The sequence below is a fragment of the Gavia stellata genome, chromosome 9, assembly GCF_030936135.1.
Source record: "Gavia stellata isolate bGavSte3 chromosome 9, bGavSte3.hap2, whole genome shotgun sequence".
In the NCBI taxonomy this organism is placed as follows: Eukaryota; Metazoa; Chordata; class Aves; order Gaviiformes; family Gaviidae; genus Gavia; species Gavia stellata.
This window is the reverse complement of record NC_082602.1, coordinates 18,660,312-18,681,735: the sequence shown is the minus strand read 5'-3', so window position 1 is coordinate 18,681,735 and position 21,424 is coordinate 18,660,312. Positions and strand designations below refer to the sequence as shown.

At 44.5% G+C, this 21,424-nt stretch overlaps 2 protein-coding genes across 2 annotated transcripts in view; both read left to right on the top strand.

The window, feature by feature from the left end:
• TM9SF3 (transmembrane 9 superfamily member 3) overlaps positions 1 to 6,546 on the top strand; it is a 51,150-nt gene extending 44,604 nt beyond the window's left edge. The window contains exon 15 of the mRNA XM_059820966.1: positions 4,363 to 6,546. Coding sequence (XP_059676949.1) covers positions 4,363 to 4,430 — 68 coding nt within the window. The 3' untranslated portion in view covers positions 4,431 to 6,546. The remainder of the gene's footprint in view (positions 1 to 4,362) is intronic.
• Positions 6,547 to 16,379: 9,833 nt separating this feature from the next.
• The window catches only part of TLL2 (tolloid like 2), a 96,532-nt gene continuing 91,487 nt past the window's right edge, over positions 16,380 to 21,424 (top strand). The window contains exon 1 of the mRNA XM_059820946.1: positions 16,380 to 16,530. Coding sequence (XP_059676929.1) covers positions 16,380 to 16,530 — 151 coding nt within the window. The remainder of the gene's footprint in view (positions 16,531 to 21,424) is intronic.

The window sequence follows — 21,424 nt, the reverse complement described above, 5'->3', positions numbered from 1 at the left end:
AATCTTAGAGTTCTCTGCTTATACTTGGTTCCTACCTAATATAGGAGATTTTTGAGGATTGTGTCTTCTGATAGGAAGATAATTTATGTACTGTGCAGAGAATTTCACACTCAGTGCAAGCTTGAAAGACTCAATATTTAGCAAGAAATTCTGCATAATAAATTCCAAATTAAGTGGAGTCCATGCTAGCATTTTGTTTGAGTTGCCCCAAGACAAGGTACACCCATTGAGGCATAAGTTGTATGGCAATACTGATGACACTGCCATCTGTATCTTGTGGCATGTATATATGAGGCTGACCAGAACAGACAGGACTGACACTTCAGGATAGCATTTGAGAAATAAGTATTGGAATATTTGCAGGTGAGGAGAGTGCAAAGTGCTCTTGTGTGCAGCTGGATTTCATTGCTTTTTAAAATACTGTTTTGATAGATGTTTAGAAAAAAACATAGTTCTCAGCATGGAGGTCATCTGATAAAGTCAAATATACTTGTTCACTTGTTAGCTTTATTTTTATCCTTTGCTTTATGAGTTTCAGAAAGTGCTACTTGGTTCTTTTGCACTTTCCTATGATGTTATTTGCTTTTTATGTGTGATCCTTATTTAATACTTCCCTTCTTAGTAGTGAATGAATAGTCCTGTTGACTCTAGAGGAGGGATTTCTTTGAGTTAGATATTTGAGACACATCATGTCTTACAGGAACTTACTTTCTGTAAAATATACGTTTCTTGATGTCCCAAGAGAGTGGGTAATTTCACGAAAAGGGGAGGGAAATAATTTCTTAACTGCCAAGTACCTGTTCCCCTTTTCTCTCATACAATCTAATCTTGCTTCATCGGGTTCTTGGCACATTACAAGACTTCCCTGCTGTTCTGGTAGCCTTGCAGCCATTTTTTTTCTTTAATAGGCTTATACTTTTCAGCTCTAATCTTTTCTTTTTAAAGTGCTCAGGCTGGTATTGATGAAAATGTCTATGATGCAGAAGCCAAGCTTGCCCACCAGTTTCTGTAATTAAAATGTTTTTTAAAACATGGAAAAGGAAGATTGTCAAATGCCTTCTTGTCATGGTAGGACACTACTTGATGGAATATTAGCGTAAAATCCAAATTTATTCAAAATCAGAAAATACTTCAACACATTAAACACATTTACAAAAATACAGCACTGTTGAGATTTCTTTTTGTCTTTTTAACTGTGTTGGAAGAGAAGCTGTGAGATTCTTTTTTCCTGAGAATTCCCATTTTCAGCATGTGGAGGGAAGAAAAAAAATCCCCTGTCAAAAAGCATTTGTCTAGGGAACTTGCTGCCATTGAGGTCTAACAAAGACGTTTGTGTTAGAGAATTGGGCAGTGTGCACACTGTACGTCTCCTGTGAAAAGTGTGTAGAGCTGTGCTTTGGATACTCATGCAACTGGGCATGTTCAATATCACACAGTTGGATATGAGATGAGCTAGTTCAGGTCCAAAGCAGCCACAGGGAAACTCTCTGTAGGCTTGTTATCATCCAGCTCTGTTTTTAGTGCCCCTGACAATGCCTAGTGAACTCAAATCCCACATGTAGTGGGATGCTTTGATCCACAAAGTCTGCTGCCCTCTGCAGAGCATCTGAGTTCTGGGACTGGACAGTAGGGAGCCCATGAGAACTTCCAAACCTTTTGAGCTCCTCGTACTTCCCTCTTAGTGACAGAAAAGAATAAAATTTATTCCCCAACTCAGTGGATGGCTTAGGAGCTAGGTCATATAGAAGGGCCTCTTGCAATACCACACTTGAGCATCCAACTAAATACTGTAAGTATGATTGAAGGGCTTTTTAAAAAAAAATCTGTGCTTACAAAGTCACAACTATAGTAAGGGTTAATTGGTTTGAAGTAATAGATGGGAGTTAATCTGTTTTCTGGTTGCTCTTCCTCAGTATTTGGATATTTCTCTTTATTTAAAAGCTTGTTGTTCTGCTGAAATATGCTTGCAGTATATTTCTGCGAAACCTATATAGGCCATAATCAAGTTAAACATCTTATCAAATTATATTTATAATAAATAAATAAAATAATTCCCTTTACTATGGATTTTTTTATTCAAATGAGCCAACTGTCCTGCATTTGTTTCAGGAGGACATTCTTTAGTCATCATGGTTTAGGGTTTCCCCCTCTCTGCCCCACGTTTTATTCAATGTCTGTGAAGTAGCCTTGAGGCTTAACCCCTGCTTTGGGTATTGGCCATTAGTAGCATTCATGGTTAAGGCTCCTGTGATTCAGAATAGGTTATGATTTGTTTATGGGGTTGAGAGCATGTGGTCTCATGTGATTACTACTCTCTACTCCTCCCCCACACTTCCATCTCATGCACACATTCTCTAGATCCCAAATGAAGCACAATTAGTGCTTTGTTCTCCCAAATCTCTGTGATATCTGGCATCCCATTACTAAAGAAACCCTCAAAGAACAAGTTCTGGAATATATCTGAGTTTAGCAATTAAAATGGGCATTGGATCTGTTGGCAGTGTCTGCTTTAACAGGCAAAACATGATGAGTCTTAAAACAGGAGCCCAGTGCCATTGTTTTGTCCATTTACTGCATAAGACAGAAGATTAGTTTCTTGACAGGCTACAGAAAAGTCCGCATGTGCTCCCATATGACTCAAAGCTCATGTCACCTCCTCTGCACAGCCCGTGCTTGGGTCTGTCAGAATGCTGTACTGGTCTCTCCTTGAACTGCCAGGCCTTCTCTCTGCTGCGTCATCAACACACTTAATGCTTGCAAGCAGCAACCTGATCTTCTGTGTGCTGTATTTGTTTTAATCGAACTCTACCTTGTCCAAGTTAGCAATACAAATTGCTCATTTGCTGGCCACTGGAATGGTTGTCATGATAGTTATACAGCCTGAAATGCTATCAGCGCAGAGGCTGATTCCACAGGCTCTTTACTATTCCGATAGCATCAGAACGATGCATCAGGTTTGCCTTGATATGCTTGTTGGGCTTTTGGGGGTCTAGAAAACAAAAATTCTGTGTGAGTTTAATGGCTGACCTCATGAATTATCCTAGCAGTCCCCAGGATTTAAAGAATTCTCCATGTTCTGAGTAAATCTGTGGTCAGCAATGCTAGCTGCACGTCTGTACAGCCTTGATTTCTAAAGGCAAAAAAACTTTATATTTTTATTGAAAAATGAAGGGTTTTAGCATTGGTTAGGCTTTTGTATTTAACACATCTTATGCAAGTCTGGTGCATCCCAGATCACTGAAAATGTTGTTTTATGCTATGTTCTGGGCTTTTCTTTATTGCTTCAGGGAGGCAAAAATATCTGCTTAGAGTCCGTTCTTTACTGAGCATCCACGATGTTAGGAGTTCTCTTATCTGTACTGAGTTATAGGCCCTCACTTCTCTATCCTTTTCTTCCCATATTTTGTGATGTGTTATTCTGTCAGTCTGACAGCAGTTCTCTCTAATTCTTGCTTGATTTTTCAACTTCACTTCTAACCTGAGAGTTAGGCAAACTGACTTCCACAAGGCTGATTTACTGTCGTTTTGCTTGGAAGAGATGAAGGAGAAGCACTGGGGTAATCCCTGCGGATATCCTAAGACAACAGTATTTACTGAGCCTGGCAAACCTGAGATTCTGGGTTTGACCAGGTAGGTTGCTGAATCTCAGAAGAGCTCTTGGTCCAGTTCATTTCTTTCATTTTTCTAGGTGTTCTTAGTCCTGCAGTATTTTGGGTTTAGCATAAACTGTTGCCCCTATCAAAAACTCAGTGACCTATTCTTTTATTACTGCTGTGACAATGCATGCTCTGCTCATGACTCTTACTAATTTGAAAACCACAGGTTGCAATTTCCTTTAACTACTAACTGCCACTAGTTTAATCTCTTTGTACAGACCTCCTTGGAGTTTTAAGACTCCTGGGATGGGGATCTATTATTGTTTGTGCCTTGTGGGAAGGAAAAAGCCATCTGCCAATAAAACACTCATCCAGAAGGCATGTAACTTACAATAAAAACCCGCCCTCCCATCCACCTTCCCTGCAGAGTGGGTGATTGTATGTTTTTTACCCTCTGTTCAGAAAAAGGGACCCAGTTATTGGCAGTAGTAGGGGGGCTGCTATATTTATCGAGGCCAAGTGAGCATGACCTCTTGGTAAGATGGCTTAATGGATTTAGACTGCTAGACTAGGAGAGTTCTTGCGAGACGTTCACTGGGAGCATGGATAATTAGAGTTTGAGAACAAGTATTGCAGGTAAATAATTTTCTGTGTGCGAAGTGCATGCTTTATGTGACTTTCTGTTTAAACGTGTGTGTTTTATATCGCTGGCTTATTTTGATGGTTAGCTCTCTAACATATTCAACGTTTTCTGTTTATTTTGCAGGAGCTATTGGTTACATGGGAACAAGTGCCTTTGTTCGTAAAATCTACACTAATGTGAAAATTGACTAAGGAAATAAGAAAATTGAACTATGGATCAGTTCCTGTTTTCATGGGGATGAACTTGCACAACAAAAAGCGCGAGAAGAGATTTGGGTTTTAACACTGGGCACTATATGGGTCTCCATTTTGTGGATGGCTTAAAGTAACATCTATTTCATTGATCCTAGGTTCTTACTGACTGCTTTCTCCAACTGTTCACAGCAAATGCTTGGATTATATGCAGTAGGCATTACTACAGTACGTGGCTAATCTTCCCAAAAACAAAAAACAAAAAACCTAGCTCATTAAAGATGAATAGACTAGCTCTCTTCAGTGAAGAGGACAAACGGTTTATTTAAAGCATTTGTTCCATTCAATAAAAAGAGGGAAACTTGGCTGCTAAAACTACTTGATTAGTAGTCTTCCTGGTACTTAACATTTCTAAATTATGTAAAAATGCTGTTCCAGAAAGATTACTCTTCTGATTTTTACTGCCATTGCCAGGATAAGGAGGTATGTTTTATATTTTGACTCCAGGTGCTTTTTGGTTTATTTGCGATATCAACTATACCCTACACTCATTTGTTTAAAAAATAATTTAAAAATATATAAAAACCCCATATGCATGTAATATATCAGCTATTGTTCTAGTTGGACCAACTTCCCTTTATTTATCTTTAAAGTAATATCCAGCTACATCTTAAATCCATCCAAAGAAAATACAGTCTGAAGATGGGATGTGTTCTCTGCAATGCAATTTACTGTACAGTTAGAAAGCAAAATGTTAAATGAAGAGGATTGTTTTTTAATAAACACTTTGAGGTCTAGATTAAAGCAAAACCAACATTTTAACTGAATGTCTAAAGTGATTCTCCTTTTTTCCAAGTTAGTATTGCATTTTTTTTTGGTTTGGGTTTGAAAGAAGATTTTTCCTTTAGACATTATACAAGGGGTAATAAGTGTATATAACATTAAATAATGTAACTTAGGTGTAGATCCCAAATGTATTTGGATGTACAGATTTACTACAGAGTACTTTTCTGATGATTCGGTGTAAAAATGTGTGAATTTGGGTGGCTTTTTACATCTTGCCTGCCATTGCATGAAAAGTTGGGGTTTCTTCACAATGTGTGTATGTCATGCTTTTCTGTTCTATTTCCTTTCTCAAGCTCTTACAGGAATTAAATTTGTAATTTAGAACATTTTAATTTTTGTTAATCCTATCTGGACACTTGTGTAACATCAAAAGCACAGTTGCTTTAGAGTGTTCAGAAAACTAAAATAAACTTTTCAGACAAAAATGTTCTGATTGTGAAAATAGATGAGTTTGCATTTGAAAATGTTTGAAAAGGCAATACTGCTGAACGCCAGTTTCTGTATACCGTATTAGTGTGGTTTTCAAATATCAAACCCCCATGCTTTGAATTCAGAATTTGCTTACAACTGTACAATACAGCTCCAAAGTGGATGACCAGCCCAAAAAGATTCTTCTTGGCTGAACTGTTTGTGGAGAAATCTGTTTTGTGATCCAGATAGTGTACTGAGAAAAATGGGAGTAAGCGTGGACTGAAATAAATGGGCAAATAAAGGTTACGTCTTTCTAAAATGACTGTTAATTATGCACTGTATTTAGCTAGAAATATCCTGAATATGTTTGTGACAGATTTGAGAGCCAGTCGGCTTAATTATTTTTATTTTTTTTTAGGCATCTGCCATATAGGGATGTTTTCATCAGTGTGGATGTCTGAAATAGAGCAACTGGCATGGAGAAGGCAGCTTCCTGAATTTAAAAAATGAGCAAAGTATTTGTGTTGATTAGCACTGTATTTTCTCTATATAAAAAGTACTGATAATGCAGTAGCCACGATGAGAAACAACCGTGCTTTGGTAGGGTTGGGTTGGAGGTTGGGGGAACTGAACTGATAGGTAATAGCGAGAAGCACTATCGTGCATCCTGTTGTATGTGGCTTCTGAAAATTATTTGAGCTTTCAACTCTGATTTCACTGGCCAATTTTAACCAATCTGTCAGAAAATAATTGTTTTGCTTCAAGTGAATGGTTGGTGTCTGTAGCTGAACACTCTGCCATTCAACAGAAGATAATTCTGTTTTTTTAAAGTACAGGCTGATTTTCAGATGAGCTTATAAACTGGGTCAACAGTTTTTCTTTGTTTCCAAACATGGAGACTTAAAGCAAAGAATGGGTTTTGTACTAGTTCTTGCTAGTGCATGCAGCTGTGGGAAGCCCTCTTTTCATCCATGTTCTTCTAAATCTGAAGTGAGAAGCCATTAAGTACTCCACTGATATACAAGTTTTTTAAAGAGAATATTTTGATAATGGGTCTGTTTCTCTATTTAGAACACTGCTATGTGATTAGTCTATCAGAAATGTCACTAAACCATTTGTGAATGTCATTTAATCACTTTTTAATGCCACAGAATGGTGGGCTGCCTACTTGCTTTCTCTATCCTCTGGCATTATAAGCTTTTGCATATCCAGATAGGGTTGTATAGCTTTTAAAGTGACATTGAAAAGATACTGCACAGGCATTGCTTTTGTTTCTGCAAGCACGTTCCTCTGGAGACGTACTGTGTTTAAATAATTGACATTTTTATACTTCTACCCTAGCACGTGAGTAAGTTGGGGGTTTACTTTGGTTTTCCCCTTCCTTTTGGTTTCTGAAGGAGTGCAAAATGTGACCAGTTTTTAACAGCTTGTCTTTCTGGTTGCTGTTTGGGGGCAGGCTATTTATTTGTCCCCCAAAAACTGTGGGTATAGCCTGAACCATCTTGCTTAACAGAATTCAGAAGCTCTCTGCTTAGATGATGTAGTCCTTCCTCTTTTATGGAAGAAATAAAGATCTTGCAGCCAACACTCATCTTTCCATGGTTGTTTCTTAGGAGTTCCTGGTTTTTAAATTGAAGCTTTTTGATAACTCTTCTGTTGGCTGCTCAGTGCTTTGCTTCCCACTTCTGGTACAGAGGCCAGAGAATTGGGTAAATAGTTGTGTAGCAATAGCCAGTCTTGATCAAATGCTTTAGATAAATAAAATTGTAAATCTTTTCAATTGAGGCAGAGTGCATATAGAAAGCACCTCTGGTACTTCATGTATGAAAAGTGGTGAACGCTGGATTGGAGATAATGGAGACTGCAAATAAACATTACATTATGCTCTTTTTTTGATGTCTGAATGTTTTGAAGCAACAGTGTCTATTAATTCCTCTCCAGACTTACATTCCAAAGTGCGTAAAGAGCACACAATTAAATTGTCTTCTGTATGATAGTCTAGGTGTATTTCTTTAACAAGTTTCAGGTTAAAAAACAAGAACCTAATACTTTTTACACTACTGGTGCTGAAACGGGGTAAAATTGATAACACATTCTTATCACTATCATTACTGCAGAGGTAACACAAATGAGAAAGTTACATTTTGCTCTGGCTTTAGTATCACCTGCATCTAGCCAAATTTGCCCAATGAAGTATGTATACACAGCTTCACTGAAGACAGCAAAATAGGATAACTGTGACTACATCAGCAATTTCTCCACTGGAATGTGTCCAAAAAGCATAAGCTCAGGAAAAAACAAGTCTCCTCTCCAGTCTGTGGACAAGAAACTGAATTAATTTTTAACTGTGCAGCTTGTGGTTCATTTTAAGAGTTGGTTGGAACTGTAGGTTGGAGAAGGATTCCATTTTTTGATCCATTGGATCTTTCCTAGCTAAATGCGCTGTGGTAGCAGCAGTCTTGCAATTGTTGCTAGCGCTGCTGCTGTCTAAAACAAGTATCTCCTACCAGGGTTAGCACTGAAGTCACGAAAGCTGCTGCTGGTGTTGGACCTCTGTTGCAATAAATCCACGTTTTAAAATTTTGAAGCAGTGCATTTATGGCTTGCATTCATCAGGAGCACCTTTTCTCAAAAAAAAAAAAAAAATGTTTTGATGCGATTTGTTTTCCAAAGGCAGAAATAGAGAAATGAGCCTTGCAAAGGAACATTTGCTTTTTGCTGAAGAGCTTCAGTGAGAAGATTCTCCTAATTTTCTGAGGAAACATCTGCATGCGAGTTCTACAAGTACTTCCTCACATCTCGCAGTTTTATCCAGGGGGTGAAGGAAGGGGCTGTTACAGTAATTTATGACTAGTTCTGTGCTTCTGAAAGTTTTCTTCAATTTTTGGGTTATGGCATGTGGAACCAAAAAAAAAAAAAAAGGGAGAACCCATGAATCTGGAAGGCTTTGTGCAGTTCCAGTAAATTCAAGCAGTTCTTAGAGAGAATAACTTTAAAGGGCAGAAACTCAATTGGGAAAACGATAAGAAAAAGCTAGTTTATCTTGGGGACTAACCTGTTTCAAAGGCAAGTGTCTGGAGACCAATTTGCTGTTACAGTATCGTTTGGCCCCAGCCCCATATCAATTACGGCCTTTTCATTTTCATCAGTCTGTTCGCCATGGTGCAAGGCTTTTGCAATAAACCAAGGATTCATCTGTCATGAGCAAGGGAGATGTTAGTTGCTACCAGCATTTTTGGCTTGTTGATAGGTTACTTTCTCACCAGCTCTTAGTCATACAATACAGAACAATATGTCGACTATCTCGAGGTTCTACCATGCTGAAGCTCCATTTCCTATGGACTACAAAACCATAGGAACTTTCCTTACTTTCTATATGGAAGATCTCCTTCAAGACCTCCAAAACATAACTCTACAAGTTCACACTTATCCCTCAGCTAGCATTGCATGGCTACAGCATTCCAGAAAATACATGTATTAATTTTACAGAACTGTTCATTTAGGGGGGGTTCTATTACAAAATAGACCTAACTTAGAAATAAACTCTTCTAATAGTGTGAGACATGCTTACCCATATGATGCAGTAGTTACCTTGCTAGATTCCAGTTCACCAAAGCATAGAATTAAGCCTTATAAACTTGAAACACTATGCTGGGTCTGAGCCAAAACGTCCAGTCTGTAGTAGTTCTGTCTAACAAGCTGCCCAAACTAGAAATAGGTGCTACAATTAGGCACCATGCTGTGACAGTTTGTTCTGAAGATTGTGCGTGGCAAGCTTTTACTTGGTTTCTGAAGTTGTGAGGTGTTACAGAGTAACTCACTGTTTTTGAGAATCTTCCAAACATGGCTGAGAACATCATGTCATGCGGAACTCAAGGAAGCTTTTGTGGCCGCTCATTCTCATTCCCCAAAGGTTTGTCTCAGAAATTTTGGAGTTGTGTGATGTACTAAAGTGCGAGACAAGGCATGGTGGTTTTCCAGAGTACTAGAGCTGTAATGCTCCCTCGGAGTTCATTTTATGCTATTTTTTCATTCTGAATCACTACAGTCTTGGTTTAGCTGTATCACTTCATTGGGCTGAGAAAAATGGATTATGTTATTAGCTTAGCATGAGGCTTTTCTTGCTTTGCTACAGAGGAGTAGCTACAAGAATGGGATGGAAATTTTCCCCTCATTTCCCTTCTCATGTCTGACCAGGAGTCAGCAGGTGAATTAGTGAACATTACCTACTGTTTGTTTTAAAAAGAGATCTGACAGTTTTACGGAGACAGACACCCATTTACCTGCAAGAATTGGAGACTTTTATAATAAAATGTTGAAGAGATGCTATTAGGTTACTTCAGTTCTGCATTTGGACTCTGCAGAATCATTTTTAGTAATTTGAATTGCTTAGCTGAAAGTTATTTTTTTGTTGAGAATTTTTTTTCTGTTCATTTCACTACCAGAAAGTGATCAAACACCCACCTTTGTCTGAATCGGAAATATACCACATTTTTGTATGATATGTATAGCAAATAAATAACAAAAAAGGAAGTCACTATTCCTGGTTTTAGCGATCTAAAAAGTGACACGTAAGACGAACCTGATTTAAAGTACTGCTTGCCTAACGAAGGGAAGTATCTGCATGTTCTGTGCCATAGCCAGGTGTGCGATTTGGATGAAGACGTTACGACAGATAAATTTATGTACAGAAACCCTGTGCAGAAACTGTGATTGGGAAACTTCTCTAAGGCAATTCTCCATGAAGCAGCATCTCTGCTTTTTTGACAGATTCATTAAATTCTACCCACTGTTGTGAAACGGCCTAAACTCAGGTAGCATATGCTGTCAGCCCTTGTAAAGGAGGTCTGTGGGTGAACAGGTAAATGCAACTATCTCATCTTTGTCTCATAGCAGAGGCTTGGAGAAATGTTTTTACTTTCCCAGCCCATCCCTTTGGGGAAAGAGAAAAAAATTATTTAAGACTGATTTTTTTTTCCTACAACAAAAAGTTCTTTGGAAAGACTGGTGGATTCACCTTTAAGAATTTTGAACTCAAGAGTTGCTTTTCCAAAGGTGTTCCCATGCCCTCGTGCTTAACCTTGCAGCAGAGATCACCAAACCCACCAGCTTTGCTCGGTGCTTTCCAAGCACAACTGACTCCTGTGTGAACCCTGAAAATGGATTTTAAGTGAAGTGATGAAACATCAGTTTCACATGCCTCAGTTTGGGAACCAGCGGTGAAGCCAAAATTCATACTTCCAGATAAGATAGATTTCTCCCCCTGCCTCCCACAGCTTGTCTCTGACTACAACTCAAAAATACTCCAGAAGTAGCTTGGTTTTCCTCACACAGTTTAAGGTTTGCGGTAATGATGGGAAAATGTTTGGTCCTTTTTGAGATGGGATAACTTAAAATCCTGTCTGCTGCTTCTTCGGTGAACAAAAAGGAATTTTCCAACCATCGATTACTTACTCTTAACTTCCCGAAGTGTCGCTGCTTGTGTATAACAGTGCTACGTTGTTAAATGTATGTTGAGTTGTTAATGCACAGGTGAACGTGCCTGTGACTGCAGTGCGCTATCTGTACAGTGGATTTCAGAACCCCTGGAACATGTTTAAGCACATACGTGCCGGCACCTTTAAAGATTCCTTTTGGGTAGGGAATCATTTAGCCTTAGGTGAGATATTTCCTGGGTGGCAATGCAATAAACTTGATAAAAAAGAACGACCCATCCCCAACCTACTGCAGGAGAGACTAAAATGGGTGATGGAAGGAAGAGAGAGCAGGGATCAATATTCATTTTGTCACCTGGATTTGTCAATGACAGTGGTCAAGCTGGTGAAGAAGGGATGTCCTAAGAGAGGCCAGCTGTAGGAGTGATAAGGGGAGTTGAGGGCTGCTAGATAGGAGCTCCTACATAGACTGCTAGGTAAAACCAGATGGAGAAAAGGGGCAAGAGGAGATGGGGAAAGCGAACAGGCTTCATCGGAGTGGGAAGCCTGTAAAGGCACTAACAGAGTAAATGAGCCTTTGATAGAGTGTGACGAAGCAGAGGGAGGGTGATGGCCCTGCAGAGCGCCCAGTGGTGCCTGTAGGAAGTGATGCACAGCACATCAGACTAAACCTGCAGCGGGGGTTGTTTCCTACCAAAAAAGAAACAATTAAATGAGTCGAAGCAGAAGTGAGGGGTACTGTGAATGCAGAGGGAAGAGGAAAGAGAATGCTTTGGGCTGAGAGGTGTGCTCCAGCTCTCCAGGGCTCCATCTGCCCTTGTGGTGGTGATGTACATGGAGGAAGAAATAGCTTAGCATGTTTGGGGAGCTAAGACTAGGAAATAAAATCTTTGCTTGTAAACCTGGAGGCAGCTGAGGAATCCACAGCGGGACAAGCTCCAAAGGAGTGGTGCCTCAGACACTTTGTTAGAAGATTTGATGGACTCAAGTGTTGGCAAGAGGGAAGAAGCACGTCGTGTGGAAAAACTACCAAACTTGTGTGTTGTTTTGGCCTCGGGACATGTGTGCAGGGATATTCCATCAGCGCTAAGTAGCTCCCACATAGCTTTGCTCATGGATGCTGTTCAGAAAGAGCTGTGTGCATTCTTGCTCAGTGAGGCTTGAAATGACAGTGGATTTTGTTTGCATGTGTTGGGCAGGAGGGGATTCTGCAAAGGAAAAGGCTGCCTTTGACAGTGATGGATATAGATTGGTTTGTTTTCAGGTAGTTAACTCTTGGTGTCACGAGTGTCACCACTGATGTGAAACTTCACTGACTGTTTTACCAGCTCAGATGAAAAAGATGATTTCACAGGGCTTTTTATGTTCCTTATTTGCACTGATGAGGCACCTGCCAATCAAGATGACATGAACTGATCTTCAAAACACTGAGAAGCAGTCATTACTCTGCGTGCACTGCTTTGGCTGCCGGTTGCAAAGTGCTATGATTGTTACTGAGAGCTATGTCTAGAAGGGTCGAGCAGCTCTCATGTTAGGGAATGGACTTCCAGAAAGAGTTTGCTGTAGTGGGAGAACTTTTTTGTTTGTGTGTGGATAATAGTAATAGACTCCTCCCAACTCCCTCACGAGCTCATTCTAATTGCACAATTAAGGATCCACGTTTTATTTTGCTCACTTCCTCTTCCTCCTTCAAAGCTAGACGATGCCCTCTTGTACGCCCATCCATGTCTACAATAGAGCTTCTATATGCAGAAGAGGTTGGGCTCCCCAACATAGGTTGCTATTCTGGAAGAGGTTAGCAAACAGTTTCCATGTAGGCAAAAAACCTTTTGGGTCTTAGTGGGTGACAGCCAAAATCTCCACACTGCTGACAAGGGCAGTGCTTGCTCTGTGATCCATGACGCTGGTCAGGAAAGCTGTGGACCCACCCTTGCAAGCATTCAAGCTTTTATTTTCCAGCTTCCCGTACCCTCAGAAAGTAATGCTCCTAGGACCTTCTCTACAGAGTAGAAGGAAAGGATTGCCTAGTGCTCTTATCTCATAGGAATCGGGAATTCTTCTGAAGCACAGAAGGCGATCAGCCTTTCTTTTTAAAATAACCACTAGGCTCTACTCTTTGTCTGAGAAAGTCATAGAAAGTCGCAACCTAACGCAGAAAGAGTAAAAGTTGTTAGCGTTAGTGGATATATGTCTACATTGCTCTGAAAAAAACCTACAGTGATGGAAATGCCCTTGGTTCTTCATGGCAATGTGCTCTAGAGCTTCCCTGTTTTATTGCTAGAAAGCTTGCCTGAAACCTAAATCTTCCTTGGTGCAGCTGCTGCCTTTTCCTCTGTCCTCCGTGCAGGTCTCAGCTCAGGTCTTCCAGAGTTGTGCCTAAAGTCCCTGGTAATCTTCTGCTAAGATGGTGAAGGCAAGAGCAGCAGCACGATGCTTCTATGCCTATGAGACCTTGAGTGCTAGACTGGTTTCCAAAATTACCATTCCTTTCATTGTTTCTGTTCAGGACACTTATCAATGGATGGGTCAGCTGCATTTCAAATCCTCATGAGTTTGATGAGAACATGTACTCATTTAGGGCTCCTGTTGAAAGTGCCCTTATTCTCCAGGCTTGATCTCAACAGGTGGATTTGGTGTTACAGCCCCAGTTTGGTGACCATCAGTGAGGAGTGAAGGGCAGAAAGTTTGGAATGAGCATCCTCAGGGAGAGCAAATGGCCAGGCAGCTGTGTTTTTATCCAGCATTAGCAGTAAGTCCTAGTAACAACCTTGCCTCCTCCTTTGAAACGTGTTTTTGTTATTCCTGTTTTCGCCTCGTTTTGCCAAAATTGGTACAGCAAAAGGGTGTTTCACTCTTCCAGTGAAAATCTGAGACGTTTCCCATGCATGTTTTCTCTGCCGACCCTGTGAGTGATGGTCCCTGGAGTAGGCTGGGACTTAAACTCATGGGTGACCCAGACTCCCCCACCTGCCAATCCCTGTCCTTCAGGTTTCTCCTCTGATCCTCTGGGACCTGCTTGGAAGCACAAAGTGGAGGAAATGCAGTGTGTCTTCTGCTCAGCTATTGCCAGAACTGCTGATGTTAAAGGCTGAATGCAGCTCTTGGGTGTTAGCGTGGACCAGCGGCTGCATTTATTGGGGCCGTGGAAATAAATGGCCACCTTGCTCCATCTCATATCACAGTTCAAAAGACAACGAGAGAGATTCTGAGGTATTGGTGGATACCTGACTGCCATCACCTTGATTACAGCCCCAGAAAATGCAGATTAGACAGAAAAACATTGGTGTTAGAAGTTTTCCTTGGGGTGTTTCTTGTGCAGAGGCTACGATCATGTCCGTCACATGCACAAAAACATCTCATGCTATAAAGATTTTTAGAGTGCCCTTGCTGTAATGTCTTGTACCTTGCTGGTAGTTGTTTATATGGCATCTGTTTTTTATCTTTCTTGACCTCTCCCCCTGGGTAGCTATGCAGGCTATGTCTCTTCAGTGCTGTGTGTTACAGAAGACAGGCAGAGAACCTGATGCTTGGGGTGGAAAGTGGGCAACTCATGCCAGCCTCCCCTTCCCGTGGGAGGGAGTCTCATCCCCGCTCCCCAGCCAGCTGTTTGTCTTTACCCGATGGGCTTTTCACCAGTTGTAGAAAACTCTAGTGCATTCGATCAGCAGAGCTTTTGACCATGGTCTTCATGCCAGGGTTTGATGCAGCCTTTTTGGCCCCTGTGAAGATTTGGAGAGGAAATTAATTTCCTGACTTTATCTTTTCTGGGAAGCCAATATTAAATGGGGGAGGGGGGAAAGGCAGGAACAATTTGCAGTAGCCTGCGCTGCTGCTGAGCTGATGCCTGATTCATGTTGTGCCTTTTTATGCTCAGGTATCGCTCATTGCTGTAGACTAGAAGAGAAGTGACAAATTTATGGGTAGCTGATGGCAAGCGATCGTCTGGCTGAGTGAAGGCAGGGTTTGGAGCCGGTGCTGTAATGGGAAACACTGCTTGAAGATCCTGCTGTGGGAGGTTGGAAGTACGCGGTTGAAGGAGCAAAGAGTTACAGTACAGGGAGACTGTGGTATGCACGTTCACCACAAGAACCCCCCACTGAGCTTGTACCTGTATCAGTTCTCCTCTGCTCACTGGTATAGTGTCTGTACTGTCTTTGCATAATGCTGTATCTGTTGAGCAGCATGAGGATAGGGGAGTGACCCCTAACTACTGCTGTAGCCTCAGACCATAACGTCTTGTCCAAGCAGCAGCTGCCTAGGCAGTCTTGAATTCAGACTGAAGCACCTGGCCCTTGTGAAATGACTTTTAAGACTCTTCAGCATCCAGTGAGGTGGCTGGGCTTTGGGCATCTGCCATTTCCCTGTGGGGTCACTGTAAATGGCAGAGATGTCCCACCTGTGCAGATTACCTTCATCACAAGCCAGCAGCCCTGAAGTATGATGCTTTCCAATGTGTTACCCCATGTTCTACAGTTAAAGATGTCAGAGATACCGTACAGCCTCGGGCAGCTGGCGTCTACCAGCTCAGATACCCCAGTGCAGGTTTTGATGCAGCTGAGCATCTCGCACACGATCCAGCTGCCTGATTTCCCAGGCCTCGCTGTATACGGATCATCCCAAAACCCAAATTTCCAGTAAAACAGCCCAGGTGCCCCTGAAAGCTACTGTAATACGCTTAAAAAGCGGGTGAGAGGGATAGATGCACACCCTGATCTTTCGTCCCATCTTTCTTAATTTCTCCCATTCTTTAGTTTCGTGGTTTTTTGCCCCATCTTCCTCCATCCAGGGTCTCACAACTCCACTTACGCATGGATTTTAAGGCTGCGATGCAAAATATTGTTTCTCCCGGCAGTAGATGAGCTATTTCTCTTTGGCTGCCCCTGAAGTAATGATTATTTCGCGGGAAAATATTATTATTATTAATAATAATTATTATAATATTAATCAATGCTATTATTTTAATGTATGTTATTATTATAATTTGAGCTTTTGCCGCCCAAGTGCGGCAACCGGGAGAGGGAGCGGGTTCCCCGCCCCGACGGACCCCGCAGCCTCGCCCGGCCCGGGGCGCGGGTCCCGGGCGGGGCTGCGGGGTCCGTCGGGGGCGGGGCAGAAGCGCGGGCGCAGACGTGATTGGCTTGTCGCGCCTTGAGTGACAGCGGCGGCGGCACCCCCCCCGCCGCCTCCCGCGGCGGCGGGGCCGCTGGCGCCGCGCAGTGCCCGCAGCCCGGGCAGGCGTGCCGCCCTCTCCGCCGCTATGGGCAGCGGGGCCGCCCCGCTCCGCCGCTTGCTGCTGTCGCTGCTGCTTCTACCTACGGCGGGGACGGGCGGACGGGGAGCCGCCTTAACGGTGGGGGAAGCGGAGACGGCGGAGGAGCTGACGGAGTACCGCGACCCTTGCAAAGCCGGTAGGGGAGCGGGAGGGCTGCAACTCCGGGAGAAGTTTGCAAGCACGGCGCTGGCGGACAGGTGTCCCTGCGAAGCGCTCCTCGGTACCCCGGTGTCGCCCGGTACCGCGCGGAGGGATGGGCCCGGGCTCACCTGGCCGCGGCGGGAGCCCCCCCAGGTCGGGACCCGCCTCGGTATCCCGCTGCCCTCCCAAACCCCAGCGGGCGCCCGGCGAGCTCCCCCGCTGCTCCCCGTCCCGCCGGTGCGGGGGGTCTCTGGTTGCCCCCCGGCCCGCGCCCCCGCTGCCCCCGTTACCCGCGGGCTGCAGCCCCGGGGAGGAGGCTCCTCCTGGGCTTTTTTTTTGGAATTGTGCCCCGCTCCCCCACCGCTTCGCTCCCCCACCTGTTACCCGCCCCTCCCACGCCAGGTCTCCTCTGCAAACCAGGGAGATGCCCGGCGGCGCTCTGCGTTTGGGTGTTGTTCCCCCCTCCCCGAGCGCCTTCCGTGCATTTTCGCAGCCCGCTGGCAGCTCTTCCCCCCTGTCCCGGCGTCTCTCCGGCCCGGCCGTGCGGTGCGCGCCCCGGAGAGGCAGGAGCCCGCCGGCGCTTCGCGGGCTGCCTCTCCGCCTGCGGCGGTGGGCGCTGGCGCGGGGGCTCTCCCGGGGCTCCCCGGCGGGCAGGGAGCCGGTGCGACCAGCCCCGGGCTCCAGCCGAGCCTGCCGGTGCGTCCGGATGCTTTACAGTCGCCGGTGTGCGAGTGGCCGCATCCTCTCCAGAAGCCTCCAGCCGCTGCCTCCCCTTCTCGGAGTTTTTCGTTCCCGTGTTACTCCGCTCCGTTGGTTCTGAGCTCGTGGTAACCCTCTTTAACCGGCTGATTTCTCCAAGAGCTTCTGTCACCCCTGATGTCTTAATTTGAAGGGAATATCAACCCAGGTTTTCTCTTCGGAAAACGGGGTCGTACTCTTGGTGTGCCTGTGACTCCTTTTGGTTCCAGCTGTCAGCGAATGTCGTGGTCTTGTGAACAGCTTCTCTGCTGGGAAACTGGCGATCGATCCCTTGTTAGTCTTGTTCCATTTACAGATAACTTTGTGCAAAGTCTTATTTTCCCAATACTGTAGGAACTGAAAAAAGGAAGGAGTTTCTTTGCATGTGGTGTTCTTGGTCTCTCTTTTGAGCTGGGGCTTTGCCCCCCGAACACTCTCCTAGCTGTTCCTCAGTGTCCCTTGGTGATAGCTTCCCTTCTTATCAGCTCTCTCCTGACTGCTTTTAGGGGACTTGTAGTCATATCTGCTCACAAAGATGAGCTCTGTCAAGGAAACGTCTACCAAAGCTCCTCTGTCTTGTAGAGCAAGTTGTTTAACTGGCATCGGATGCTGGTTGTGTTACGGGTGGTGGATTTTATCCCAAAATCCAACTCAGTCCTCCCCACAGAGTATTTTTTGCACAAAACATTCCCTTGATCAGCAAGTCATTTGTGATTTGATACAGGGTTTGGTGTTTTGGGGATTTTTTCATTCTTTTTAATCAATATGGGACCCAGCCCACCCAAACATGCTTTTACTGTGCTTGTATCTATTTTCTAAATGGTAATGAGTTCATCTCTCTCTCTCCAGTGAAACTAGGTAGTAGTGATACGGCTGTGGTTCAGCCCTGGAGAGCTGCAGGTACAGTGCTTTGGCCTTCCTGTCTAAAAATGTATTAGCCTTGCTTTCTCCTCAAAAGTATGGCATCATCTGTAGTGTGCCTCACTTGCACTTGGGACTGTTTGGTATTACTGTCAGGTCAAGTACGCGGAGGATGAGGAATGCTCCTTTAAGGACCACATAGAGAACATTTACTTTAATTGACTTCCTCACGTCAGACAGGGAACCTGTGGCAGAAAAAAAAAATTCCCAACCTGTCATTTACCTGCCTTTACTGTGAGACCCTTTCTTTCTCCTGCAGTGCCCCCATCTTCCAGGCTTTCTACCTCTCACTTCTACACTTGCACAGAGAAGAGCCTGGACGGTAAATGGCAGCCTCCCTACATTGTACATCCTCACCTCCTCTCCTGGTGGGCAGAAAAACCTTACGTGTGTTATTCCTGTCAATTCAATTCAGCCAGGATCAATAGCAGAGATGATCTTTGTATTCTGACTTCTCAGAGTTTGCCTCTAATACTTTTCCAATGTCTTCTTTCCAGTCGAAAGGAAGGAGTGAACAAGAGCTCTGGAGGTCACACAGTCCTTTTCTGGATCCCGGGGCCAGGCTGGTGTTTCTGACATTGCTGGCACACATCTGTCTGTGGTGGAGGCTGCCAGGCAGCCTAGCCTGGCATTGCTTTGGCTTTTCTGTTGTCTGACCTGAGGCTCCAGTACTGCAGTTTAAGTCTGCCTTTCTCATCCACTCTGCATGGGTGTGGAGGACAGTACAGTGCCTTCTGCTTTGCTGCAGCCTTTTTCACCCGTGAGTACTGTTACTGCCTTTCTCAAGTTTCAGTCATCTTTTCTGTAGAAGAAAGAGACTCTGGCTCTTTCGGTCTGTCCTGACTGGCTGTGCTTCCCGGCTCTCTGGTTCAGTTTCTCTCCATGTGGGCTGTATCAACCTAAAGCGCAGAGCACTTAGGGAACAAGACACTCCTCACGTGCCATGTACCTGTCTCTGTGTACTGAATGGCTCCAGTTTCTAAAGTCAAGTGCAAAACAGAGCAAGCAGGACTTGTGCCACATGGACCCTTGTTACATCCTGCCTCTCCTCCTCCCTCGGCCTTGCATTCACAGGTGCCTTCTTCCAATGCTAGACCATCAACAGAGCTAAGCAGGTGTTCACTGCTGCAAATGCTATCCCAAGGTTAATGAGTGAAGAGATCCATTTCTGTAAACGAGACAAGATGAAGACACCTCTAATGAATGGAGTTGTCCCTCCAAGACGAGCTGTGTCGGGGCTGTTGTCTAATGCCTAGGAAGTCTATCGCGCTCTGTGGCTGATGCGCTATAGCAGCGACAAGTCTTCTTAACTTTCCTGAGTCTGAGTTTCTCCACTTGTGGGACAGTGTCAATATTTGTCTAGAAGCATGACTGGTGAGAGGGCAGTGGTTGCAGACCTGCTGTGAAAAGCTCAGGTGCCTGGTATGTTTTGCGAGGGAAAGTTTTTGATGGTCTGTGGAAACGGAGCTGGCACTGTGACACTTGTGGTGATGTTTCCATTGCTGCTGTAGGCACAGGCTCCTGTGCATGGGCTTGTGGCTGCAGATTGTATGCAGGCTTTTAGCCCATTGCGAAGACAAACTGCTGCTCCACTTACGTGTTTTCCAAAGCTGTTAAAACTATAGTGCTTTACTTCTTTTTTGCTGCAGGCTAACGGCTGTGACCCAGAGGGCGTGATGGATTTAGATCTGGCAGGTTATGAGATGAAAGCTTGCCAATTCCTCACCCTTGCAGCTCATGCCCTGAGGTTGAGTGCAGACTGTCGGTGGTTGATCTGCTGGACTGGGAATGAAGAGCCTGGCACATGCTCCTCTCTGTTGCATTAGCTAAGGGTGTAATAATCTCCAGCAGCAAGGCAGGACAGACAGCACAGGGCAGTAACCTTCTAAATCACTGCAACTACTGAGCTGCTGGTATAAAAATGTGTCCGGTTACCAGGGCTCAGCTGATGGGCCATTAACTCCAGTGCTGCTCAACCTCTTAACTCCGGCCATCCAGGATTTCCTTCTCCTAATATGTGGCTGCTTTCCTGCCTTTTTGATAGGGTAGGAAGAGAGGGTAAAATGCCTGAATGGTTGATAAAGGGGCAGGTGAGGCAGGGCTGCACCGTTGGTTTGAGTTGCCAAGGGGAGGTGACAGTGCTGACTCTGCTGGGTGGTTTTTGCTGAGTGTTGTGGCAGGTTACTGGAGCTTGTCAAAGGGAACAGTGCAAAGGTTCCTGCCTAGATCTGCTCCGTTATAGATGGAAAAAATGTTGTAAGCCTGACATGTGCTTCGGATAGATCTGCTGCTCAGAGTGTCCAACTAAAGATACCCAGGCCAGGGTGCAGGTCTGGGTGAGGCTGCCCGACAGACAGGCAGCAGGAGGAACTGTGGATGCCTGGTAAACAAAACAAGCACATCCTTCTGGGGCTGCTCAGGCAAACTGGAACCAAAGGAATTAAATAGGCTGCAATTCGTTCTGGTAGTTATTTTGGTGCACGCTTATATGAACTTTAATTTGAGGTGAAGAGCAGAATCTCTCTGAGGTTCAAAGTGACCTCTGGAGATGGTCTAGTCCAACTGCGTCAGCAAGGGGAGGTGGGAGACATAAATAGGAAGGAAAGCTGGGCACTGAATAATTTGTCCCCTGGATATTTACAGGCTCGATGACCCATTCCCTCAAGAGGCAAGCCTGTGATGAGACCAAATCAGCAGGTGAGGAGAAAAAGCTGCAGTTTGGTCTCAGCATCTTGGTTCCTGGGTACTTTGGCTCCTAGTATGGTGCCTCCTGCCCTTTGTGAGCTGGAGGTGCGGTGTTGCTTCCCGAGGCCTGGCATTTCCCTCGGTAGCTCATCGTACAGGGTCGGGTCCTTTGAGGGTGTCCTATGTTGGAGCCCCCTGTTTCTTGGCGCAGTTCTGTCTGCTCTGGCTAGGCAGTTTAGTCTCATGTGACATGTCCTGTCTATAGGCTGACCGAGTGCGGACACAAGCCAACCTGCAAGTCTTGACTCCCAAGCCTAACAGGCAATGCAGCGTTTCTCTGTGCGGGTGTTTGCGTTAGGAGACAGGCAGACCTGCCTGCCTAGCCGTGCGCTCCTGAGCCAGGTGCCAGCAGTGTCTAGGGCTTCTGCTGCCTGTGCATGCCTTAAGTACCCTGCAGGAGGGTTTGCGTTGCTGAGGAGAGCCAGACTGAGGAGGAATTGCATGTAGGCACAAATGAGCCTTGCGAGCAAGTTCAGCTTCTTCCC